This window comes from Ostrinia furnacalis, unplaced genomic scaffold, assembly GCF_004193835.3.
Source record: "Ostrinia furnacalis isolate ACB-3 unplaced genomic scaffold, ASM419383v2 OfSCF3526, whole genome shotgun sequence".
NCBI lineage: Eukaryota > Metazoa > Arthropoda > Insecta > Lepidoptera > Crambidae > Ostrinia > Ostrinia furnacalis.
In genome coordinates, this window is record NW_021133765.1 from 593,170 (window position 1) to 604,975 (window position 11,806).

The following is an 11,806-nucleotide window of genomic DNA, read 5'->3' on the forward strand; positions in this document are numbered from 1 at the left end:
TAGACAAATCGGAGGGTCAGAGTTTAAATCCGAATTAGGTCACACATAGTAATAAAACACCTTGTGTAATTTTCTTTCTAATTCATTTACCATTAGACTAGGCGCAGACCACCGATTTTCAGCTGGCCGATAGTTGTGCCCGATTTTAATTTGTATGAAGAATCGGCCAAATCAAATCGGTGTAATGTGCGCACTTCCTTACATGCCCATACTGATCAACTGCCCGACTAAACGATCGGCCGACGAAAAATCGATGGTCGGCGCCTAGTCTTAGACAACTACGAGCGAAATTACAGGGTTCAATTTCCACGAAGGTCACTCGAATAAATAAAATATTTTGTGTGTTTGTTGTAGCTTGTTTAGAAAACGACAGTCATGTCAGATGTCATGTTATGCTCATGTCTGACACCGGGGTCATGACCTTAGTTGTTACAACACAAACTCTGAAATACTTATTTTCAGGTTTTTAATGAACGCGTAGTTTGCAAATAAAATTAAATAGAAGTACATACTACTCACTCATATTGTATACCTGCAAATTGGAAATAATACAATTTAGTATACAGCAGCTTCAAATAGTTCGTGACACCCAAAGTGACCAAAAATTTGGCAATACAACCTTATTCCAATAAGGGCTATCGTTTTAGCGCTCACCAGTTAGCGCCACTGTAGAGTAAGGTCCTGTCACTTGCTAGTAGCAAAGACAGTGGCGCCAACTTGTGAGCGCTAAAGTGGAGGACTATCGCATTTGCACTCATCAAGACGGCGCCACTGTAGAGTAAGGTCCTGTCAATCGCCAGGAGTGCCAACTGTTAAGTATAAAAACGATAGCCCTCATTGTAACGAAGACGTGTTGCGAACTTTTTGGCTACTGTGGGTGTCACAAACTATTTTTCGCAAACTGTACAAAGTTTGATAGAGAATACTTGAGCATTTTGTACACTATTTTGAGCCATATTGTGCACCAAATGTAGTGCAGTGTGTAAATAAAAATGCATTGTATGTTTGTTACGTCAACACACGAAAACTACTAGTCAGATTTGATGAAATTACATATCGTTACAGCTCATAATTACTAGGTGGACCGACGATCTTGTAAAGGTCGCAGGAGGTGCCTGGATGCGGGCGGCGCAGGACTGGTCGTTATTGAAATCCTTGGGGGAGGCCTTTGTCCAGCAGTGGACGACATTTGTCTGAAACGAACAGCCTATAAGTATACACATAGTTCACTTTTTATCGATATCTACAGAGACGAAGTAACGGGAAAAGCTAGTTTATTATATTCCGCTCTATTTATTTAAGAGATCAATGATGTATGTTAATTTGATTTCCGTTTATACAAAACCAATTATTATTGTTCGATAGTGTACAGTACATCAATTTATAATGTTTATTGAAAAACAAAACTTATTAGAAGTAAATAAGATGCACATTGTTTTGCTTAATACGCTATCGTTTATACGTCATCCATTATTTATTAATAAAATACTCGTAGCTGTGCCTGCGACTTCGTACGCGTCAAAATAGTTTGAATGATATTTCCCGGTTTTGCAACATTTTTCTTTAATGCTCCGTCCCTATTGGCTGTAGGGTGATGTTAATAGCCTAAAGCTTCCTCGATAAATGGGCTATCCAACACAAAAAGATTTTTTCAAATCGGACCAGTAGTTCCTGAGTTTAGCGCGTTCAAACAAACAAACTCTTAAGCTTTATAATACTAGTAAGTATAGATTGTAGAAACAATAACACGCAGTTTTTTGATACGAACAAAACTACGGAAAGAATGTAATCATTATCAACATAAAAAATTGTGATTTATCATCTGAAAAAAGTCTTCGTTAGATTGGCAATTAAATGTTATTTTTCAAGTAATCCTATTATTCTATTAGTTTCATAGTAGATTCAACGGCATATCAGACTATTTTTTTGTTGTTGTTGTTGTAAAATCGGACTTAACAACGATTTAAGTTGCCACAGAGTTGCACACACACATTTGTCCTTTAGGCCTTAATTTCGAACTCCGCCTATGTTCTTCTGATTAATTTCGTTGCGGGTCCAATGACAGTTTAACTTTCCCCGGGACAAACTTGACCTTCATTGGTTGGGTTTTTATGGCGGTCAAGCTGTAGATGCTGGCTACACAGGAGTTGCAGCAGTGGGAACGAGAGGTAGGAATAGTCCCGATTTGTCCTTTAGGCGCTTTAGGGCTAATTCTCATTTTAGCAACTGACTCACTCATGGACTACTTCTCATTATAGCCACTTCTCATTTTGGCTACTTCTCACTTGGGCTACCTCGCATAGAGCTATTTACTTTGACTGAGTTTCTTCCGCCAATTCTTTTCAGCACCAGCCCATAATGTTGTCCCGAAGTGGTGGTAGGGCAAGCTATATTTGGGACGTGTATAAGTGCCCTGGAAAGGGCCTATGTACTGAATAAACTATTTGAATTTGAATTTAATTCACTCCCAAAATCTATACTTATATTATAAATGCGAAAGTAACTTTGTCTGTCTGTCTTGCTTTCACGCCTAAACCACTGAACCGATTTTGATGAAATTTGGCATAGAGATAGTTTGAGTCCCGGGAAAGGACATAGGACAGTTTTTATCCCGGTTTTTGAAACATGGGCGCGCGCGATAAAGTTTTACTGTGACAGACAAAATTGACTGATAAACAAAGTTATTTAATTGAGTTTATTTAAAAAACAAAATCACGAAACCATTTTGCTAATACAATGTAAATCTTTAAGATTATGTAACAGAGAATCTATTTTGCGAGGTCCATCTTATTCTTGGTCCAGTAAAAGTCATAGTAAAAGTTGTTTTGTATATATCAGCTGATAATGTATAGCTAGATTAAGCTGAACAATCTGGCTTCTTATGTGTTGGCAATAAAAGCTATTTTATTACAAAAACTAGCTGTGCCCGCGACTTCGTACGCGTGAAATTAGTTTGAATAATATTTCCCGTTTTTGCTTCATTTTTCTTTACTGCTCTGCCTTTATTGGCTGAAGGGTGATGTTTAGCCTAAAACCTTCCTCGATAAATAGGCTATCCAACACACAAAGAATTTTTCAAATCGGACCAGTAGTTCCTGAGATTAGGAAACAAACAAACTCTTCAGCTTATATTAGTATAGTTTCAGACTATAGTGCTAGCTAGTGCTAGTAACTATCATGGAAATAAACAATTTTATAATCCAATTGAGTATTAGGTAAAATAAGTTAGAAGTTATCAAATACGTCTGGTATAACTTGTGTAGCGATTTGCTTAAATGAATAATATGAATTGCTTCATCAACGATCAGCTGATCGTAATTGTATACCAAGCGAGTATGAATAAAAGATAAATAAGCTAAGTAGAGAAAGTGGTTAATACGGTGGTAATTCTGTAAAAAACTTTACGTAGAGTTCAGTTAAAACCTTAATTATCATCCTGTTTTAATTGTAATCAGCCCAAAAAATGATAAGGAAGATTAGTCCAAAAATAGGTATCGTTTCTGAAAACATTTAACTCAAAATTGAGTCAAAAATAAGAGCAATAGGACCTAAATTGCGACCTTTATTATTTTGTTACCATCGCCTTAGCAACACATTCGAAATAATCAAGATGTACGAGTACGTCTACAAAAAATATTTGTGTCTTTTTGCTTCAGTTTATATTGTAATAGATCGTGATTTAAAATATTATTCAAAGTCTCGTTCCAAAAGCCAGTTTAACGTCCATTAATATACATTGTTAACCAATTAAATTGCCTTTCTAATGCCAACACCACTCACCTCTCTCCGTGAAGGCGTCGTTTCCCCCGTTGATGTCCTGCAACCCTTGCTCGTCCGTCCCCACGTCGTTGATGCCGAAGTTCTGATCACGAAACACCACATTATCGAACGCCCCAGGCCCGGCATGGGAGTTCGTATGGAGAACCGAATTCACACTATCCGAGGCGTATGGAAACACTACTCTGGGACTACGCGCCTTCCACCCATTGTACCCGCTGTACAAGCCATTCCTGACGGCTGGAGCGAACGACGGCTGATACGGATCGAAGCCGAAAGTCGGAGCGTACGGACGCGAAAACCTCCCTTGGTAGTAACTTGGAAAAGACTGATATGGCCTGAACCGAGGCAAGGGCTCGTAGAATCTCTCATTCCCTGATGGCGTCTCGTCCAATTGACTCTTCGTTGTAGTGTCACCGTCTTCTGGAGACGTGAACTCGTAGTCAGACGCATCATCAAATTTAACCTTCGAGTTCTTGTCCAAAGTCAGATCAATCTCCCCCCGTCCAAATGGCTGGTGGTTCTCATTGTCATCCAGGAATAGCACCCTGGATTGTCTAGAGCGGGTCCTGTACAACTTCCTGGGCACGAACATGACATTTCTGAACGGTTTTTGGTAGACTAGACTGAGCGCGCGGCTCGGCTCGCCCGCCGCCGCGGTAGCCGCGACCAGCAGTATTACTTTCCACGCGTTTTCGCTGTACATATTACCGCGGTCAGTGCACTGATTTCACTTTCATTTTCCACCAGAACAGCTGGACGAGAGGATCCTTGCCTTTGATGCGTCAGAACATTAGTGTATTATGTTTTTAAAAGTTCGCTTTCATTTTGCTGTGACCCGCGCGCGGTTTGAACGAAAGCTGCTCGAAGACTGGCGTTCCGCCGTCCCCACTGCGCGTGAGGCGGTTACATAAAGGTCCGATATAACCACAGTTTATGTAACCCCGGCCAGTTATACTGACGTAGTTTGACAGACGGACAAACAAATTACATGATAGATCTTCAGTTTTCCCCCGTTTTCGTGTGACCTACTAAGGTTGTGTTGGGTGCTGTTATGACAGTGATTGTAGGTTAAGAGAAAATGAATTTTAGGGCCGATCTTGAATAATAAATAGGTATTATTTGGTTTTAATTGTTTTTAATTTTAGTAGTTTCCGTCTATTTTTATACTTATTTGTAAATATATTTTTACTGTTGTTATTGGTTCTTAAACTCGTATTTTAATTTACCATTAAATTAACATTGAAATATTACAAATGTGGTAGAGATGTGTTATGTTATTATTATTGTAATATTATTACTCGTGATTCAGCATTTTATTATACATACGAGTATAATATACGTAGTATATTTAAATACAATTAGTAGTTAGTACTTTATGAGCGTTACAGGTCGCGGGAAGAGCCTGGATGCGGGCAGCGCAGGACCGTTCATTGTGGAAAACCTTGGGGGAGGCCTTTGTCCAGCAGTGGACGTCATTTGGCTGAAAAGAACGAACGAACGAACGAGCGTTACAGATTCAATTTTAACAGCTCTTGGATCATCATCATAACCATTTCAGCGACAGGGACGTCCACTGCTGAACATGGGCCTCCCCCAATGATTTCTACATCACCCGGTTGGTAGCGGCCCTGCTACTTTTATGAAGTCGTAGGTCCACCTTTTGGGTGGATAAGAATAAAACAATTTTATTCATAACTTTTACTTCATGATCTAGAAAGAAAGTTAGGCTGGGTTGCAACATCTTACTTTAACTTAAACAAACGTCACAAATCTGTCAAAATCAAACAAAAAACATCGGTTATTTTTAGCCTAGGCGCAGACCGTCGATTTTTCGTCGGCCGATAGTTTAGTCGGGCAGATGATCAGTATGGGCATGTATGGAAATGCGCACATTACGCCGATTTGATTTGGCCGATTCTTCATACAAAAATAAAATCGGGCCCAACTATCGGCCAAATAAAAATCGGTGGTCTGCGCCTAGTCTTATAGTTAAAGTAAGTTGGTGCAACTCAGCCTTAATGATTCATGAAGGGAGTCAAACCTAAGACTATCCATTCTCCAACCACCACTCTGCCTCACGACGTCATTACAGCCATCTATATTACATTACAAGTGGTAAACATTTCTTTCTACTTCCAAAGCACGACCGATGAATGCACGAAAAGCCTTTCACTGCAGTAGAAGTTTCATTCACTACTAATAGATGGCGTTATGTAGGAATTGTAATGTTCTCATCTGTATTTAAATGAAAATAATATTTGTAAATTAATTGCAATAAATAGGACTCACTCAGATACTGAATACCTGTATTATCATGACATTTGTTCTGAAAATAAAATTATTTTATTTGATTTGATACAGTCGATTAGTAGTAACATAAACGAAGGAAATAATAAAATTAATATTAATATTTATAGTATACTAGCTGACCCGGCGAACTTTGTTCCGCCTTAATGGCAATAAATAAGCAGACTTTTTTTTAATTTCGAACGGGATAAAAAGTATCCTATGTCCTTCTCCTGGCTCTAAACTACCTCCCGGACAATTTTCAGCTAAATCGGTTCAGCCGTTCTTGAGTTATAAGCGAAGTAACTAACACGACTTTCTTTTATATATGTTACGGTCAAAGTGATAAATGTGAAAATTATGAATAATCGCCGGTTATTATGAATAATTACCGCATGATTTGGTAAATGTGATTAATATGAGGTCATTTATGTGTGTATAAAACTAAATAGGCGGCTTAGGGGTGGCCCAAGGGCCACCCCCGCCGCACCTTAACCTATTTTTCACTTTAAAACAAAACATTATGTTATAGGCATCATGGAAAAGTAATATTATGCAAAAAACATTCCAAACTCATTATGCCAAATTACATTAATATATGATATCAAAACGTTCAAAAGTTTGGCTGTACACGAGCACGTACACAAGATGTTGTTCTCTTTAATGAAATTTGTTAGTACTAAGGTTGAATTATTAAATAATCACTGTTAAATGTGATTAATTTATCACTTTTACCGCGACTGTCGGTAATTATTCATAATAACCGGTTATTATTAATAATTTTCAATTTATCACATTAACCGTAACATATATATAGATGAGTAGATAGATATTAGAACCCTCAACCAAGTCCTAGGAAAGTATTTGTTCTATTTAGTTGAACTCTATATTATTAAGCTGGTAATAAACTTGTCCAATTCAAGATTTTTTTATACACAATTAATTTTCAAAATCGATTAATGATCAATTAATATCAGACGCTAACGATTAAAAATAATGATAATAAAATACAAAATAAATTGAAAGCCTACTGAGCTCGATTTATTATTTATTTATGTAATCGTAAAGTCAACATTTGTTTTTCTTCAGTTTTAGTCTTAATTAAAAGTAAGTTTCAGCTACATTCTCTTTCCTACGTCGAAATAAAAATATTATTTTGGAAAGATGCTACGAGTGAGTGTTGCTAACGCGTTGATGTCTTTTAAGCGACTCTCATTTCTTGTAGCAGAATGTACTATTTAGTCAGTTTTAAAGAAATTAGAATTTAAATTGTTTCAACATCTTCCTTCGGATGTCAGTGGGTTCAATTCTCAGATGGCTAAACGTAAACTGGCAGAGAATTCCATTTGGGCAAAGTTCGCCTTACGTACTTATTAAGTAACTCAATGTATGTATATACTAATCTGCGTTAAAAAAGTTCGTGACACCTAAAGTGGCCAAAAAATTGACAACACAACCTTAAACCAATCGTAACAAAAACGTGTTGTATTCCCACCTGAGTGCCACATGTTCACCTATGTTTTTACAAATAAATGATTTGATTTGATTTGAACTTTCGTGTTTTTGGCTACTTTGGGTGTCACGTACAATTTGACGATTACTACCATAATTATTTGATTAAGAAAAAGAGAAAAAATGCGTGTCCAATATTTTTTCCTCATTTAACTGATGGACAAAAGAATAAATATTTGTCTAGTTAGTGAGCATGCGTTTTGACAGCTCCAAAAAGTATGTCAATCGTCTATAGTGTCAAGTACCTCATTAGTTAACCACACAAACCTTAATCCGACCCAAACAGATTAAAAAAAGTATAAGATGACAGTTATTTGGGTGCCCAAAAGTCAAAGTCAAAAGTCAAAATTTCTTTATTTGTTTAGACTAATAAATAGTTCTTACAAATCGTCATAAAATATGCTCTTAAGGAGCCTCTACATGTCTCATAATCTTTTTACCCTACCAGCGCTTCGAGACCAACATTTGGCAAGTGCTGAGAAACGGCGCCATATTACGCGATCGGCGCCGGCGCAGAGAAACGCAGAGAAACTGTGACAGTAACGAAATAATCGAGCGATGGGCGCGGCTTAATAATCCTTAATCTTGGATTTTTCCATTATTCAATCAATTGATCGGATACAAAAATGAAAGCAATGGTTTTTGAGTCTATTTATTTCAAAACTTTATTTCACCATCATCATCTCAGCCATAGGACGTCCACTGCTGAACATAATCCTCCCCCAATGCTTTCCATGTTGCCTGGTTGGTAGGGTCCTGCGTCCAGCGCCTTCCTGCTACATTTATGATGGCGTCAGTCCACCTTGTGGTCCATCCACCCTTATTTCATTACATAGAAATTCTTGTAAAATATTCGAACTTAATGCAAATTTAAAGAATATTAATAATTTATTATCCCGTTAACCCCTCGTACTAAAGTAAATAAGCTTGTGTTACGAGTGGGTTCATTACAACAGTCGGGCTGTGTTATATTAACAAACGGGTTTATACATAACTAGCGACCGCCCGCGACTTCATACCATAGATCCCGTTTTACCCCCTTAGGGGTGGAGTTTCGAAAAATCCTTTCTTAGCGGATGCCTACGTCATAACATCTACCTGCATGCCAAATTTCAGCCCGATCCGTCCAGTGGTTTGGGCTGTGCGTTAATGGATTACTATGTCAGTCAGTCAGTCAGTCACCTTTGAGTTATACATAATATGTATATTTAGATTAAAGTATACCTAGCCAATTACAAGTTTCAACCTATAGTTAGACAATTAATTTGATCGCGGAAAGAAAACTATGTTAATTATTTACCTTACCTATAAAAGAAGATAGCATGAGAGTTCAAAACTGCATCAAAGTAAAGTATAAAAAATAAACCAAAATAAAACCAAATAAACGTCCATCTTCATTTCCAAAACACCAAGTCGCATGTCTTTACTAATGGGTCTTCAAACATCACAAAAATGCATGTGAAACTTTTTCGGGACGGCGCCGGCGCCAGGTATGCGGCCCTAAGGTCATTTTGTCGTGTTAACGAGCCACAGATTATAGAAATCCGATTAATATTGTCTATGAATTATTTATGAGCTCGGCCATGCGTGGTGCCAGTGAATTGGAGACTCTTTCATAATTATCTGTGGTTTGAAGATGAAAGTGTGAGCTTTTAGAAGAAAAAGATTATGAATCCTACTATTATTATAAATGCGAAAGTTTGTATGGATGTCTGGATATCTGGATGTTTGTTACTCTTTCTCCCAAAAAATACTGAACGGCTTATGATGAAACTTTACAGTATTATTGTTTATAACCCAGAATAACATATAGGCTATAATTTATGACAATCTGTGACAAACTAAATTTCACGCGGGTGAAACCGCGGGCAAAAGCTAGTATTATCATAGTTCATTAGTCTACATTGCAGGAGCGCAACACTTTTTTAACTTAGCAGGACCAAATGGAGGTTTTGACCTACACTATCAGACTGGTCTGAACCAGTCAGACGTGTTGAGAAGGCCTTTGTTCACATAATTATGTAAAGAAGAATAGATATTTCAAGAAAACCTTTTAATCTAAGATATATAATAACTATTTAATATTTTAAACTATTATGTTGCATTTTTTACTATAAAATTATCACTTCACGGGATATTATTTACCGTTAAAATAGATATTGTTGCAATAAATCCCGTGAAGTGATAATTTTATAATAACTATTATACTGTAAGTACTTTACCATAAATGTCATCTTGAACTATTTTACCCGCAATACCAATCGAAGGCCGTTACTTTGTTTTTGCGTTGAAAGACGCGGGATACCGTTATAGCGCAGCCTACTGGGATGCCTTAGCCGACTTGGACTAAAAAGAAGGTTAAGGTTTTTTACTATGAAATTATACACAGGATATATGTGGGACAAATTGCAATTATAAACAGAAGAATGACATTGGAGTAGAGTCCCGGCAATAACACCTGCGGCAGAGAAAGACTGCCTAAAAGATGGACAGACGACATCCGGCAACAAGCTGGAATAAACTGGATGCAAGTGGCGGGGGACAGAAGTCGGTGGAAGGTTGAAGAGGAGGCCTATATTTGAAGACGAACCCCAATGGCCCCCCGAACCCCGATAATATTAGATAGATAGATGTGGGACATAGCAATAATTATATTCTAGGATCAGCCCCAAATCTGTGAGACTAGGCAAGAACAAATCGTAAAATATGTATGTATAGGATGTAATTAAATTAATAAATAAGTAGTGTAGAGACCCCGTTTGTAATCACTATCAATCAAACCACAAAGTTGTAATCAGTATTAAGAATACTGTAATATTAAAATGAGCTAAAGCTGATGATTATGAAGATAAATTATAGCAGTTTTTTATTTTATAATGCTTTACGTATTATAAGTGAAATTATAGAGTAACCAAAACCGGTACTTCTGCCCTATTATGCATAGGCCACTGGACTCGTTGACTGCAAAATGATCAAGAAAATGAATATTTACCAATTTCTAGTCCGGATTATTCAGATACCAGACATTCCGGTCCTTCGAGCCGGATGACAGCCTTGCAGGACCCCACCACAGATGATGATTCGCAAGTTCGAGACGCGAGATTCCTCGTGATGCAGGATCTGCAGGGTTCATGTTGCTTGGTACATACCGCCAAGACACGTCCATCGCTTTATCAAACTGGGACTATTCCCACTTCTCGCTCCCACCGCTGCAACTCCTGTGTAGCCAGGATCTACAGCTTGACCGCCATAACCCAACCAGTGACGATTAAGTTTGTCCCAGTGGAAAGTTAAACTGTCATTGAAATTAATCAGAAGAATACAAGAGGACACACTCCAGGATGGAATAGTGTAGAAGAGAATAAACTATCTCAAGAAAAGACTAATATGAATGTTAATATGTTGTTAATTTCATACTTGATTTTAAACAAAATAACGTTCTAAGAAAGGTGTGTGTCATTATAACTGCATTCACTGCGAGGTAATGTACAGTCAGCCTCAAAATAAAGTAAAGTATATGGTATTTTCTAAATTAATGTCAGATTATTCCGTATTAAAAAAGATAGCAGTTCACTGAAAAGCCACGAGAGCGTTTGTGTATTTCTTTATTAAGGAAACAGAGCTGTCAATGCTAACTCACAAATAATTTGCTTAAGGTTTCTTGGTCTCCATTAAGGAACCGACGAAATTAAGCAAAAAATTAACAATAAATCCTGAGTATCAAAGATCAGAAACTCCCAACAAATTAATACCATCTAACATAAAACACAAAAAATGCAACTACCTAGGGTAAACCAGAGAGTGATTGCCCACTGGTAGTGATTGCCCGCTTTAAGAATAATATTGTCAGGTGCTGACTTTGAATCACTCTAGTTAGATTTGAATTTACTAAGTAGATGGCTCCGAGATCAATGTACAGTAGATTTAAAATTTACAATAGGAAACACTAAAAAAAAACAGTTATGACGGATTTGGACAAGACGGCTGAAAATGTTACTCAAACAGGTGAAGACTAACAATTTTACTAAGGAATTACTTGCTTAGAGGTTACATTTTTTTTGCAAGTTATTTAATATTCAACTAATGGTGTATAGTTACAGTACAAACATACGATAACTTATTAATTGATTGAAGAAACTAGGAGAAAAAAGTAAATAAAATATTAGGAGGCAAAATAATACAGAAAAGTAAGACTACTTACTTATGTTACTGACTGTACTTTCTTTGA

At 37.2% G+C, this 11,806-nt stretch overlaps 1 protein-coding gene across 2 annotated transcripts in view; it reads right to left on the reverse strand.

Moving 5' to 3' along the window:
• Positions 1 to 4,653, reverse strand: part of LOC114357879 (serine protease 30) — a 65,613-nt gene extending 60,960 nt beyond the window's left edge. For both annotated transcript variants that reach the window (XM_028311675.1, XM_028311673.1), the window contains exon 1: positions 3,781 to 4,653. In XM_028311675.1, coding sequence (XP_028167476.1) covers positions 3,781 to 4,483 — 703 coding nt within the window. In that variant the 5' untranslated portion in view covers positions 4,484 to 4,653. The remainder of the gene's footprint in view (positions 1 to 3,780) is intronic.
• Between the last annotated feature and the right edge of the window lie 7,153 nt (positions 4,654 to 11,806).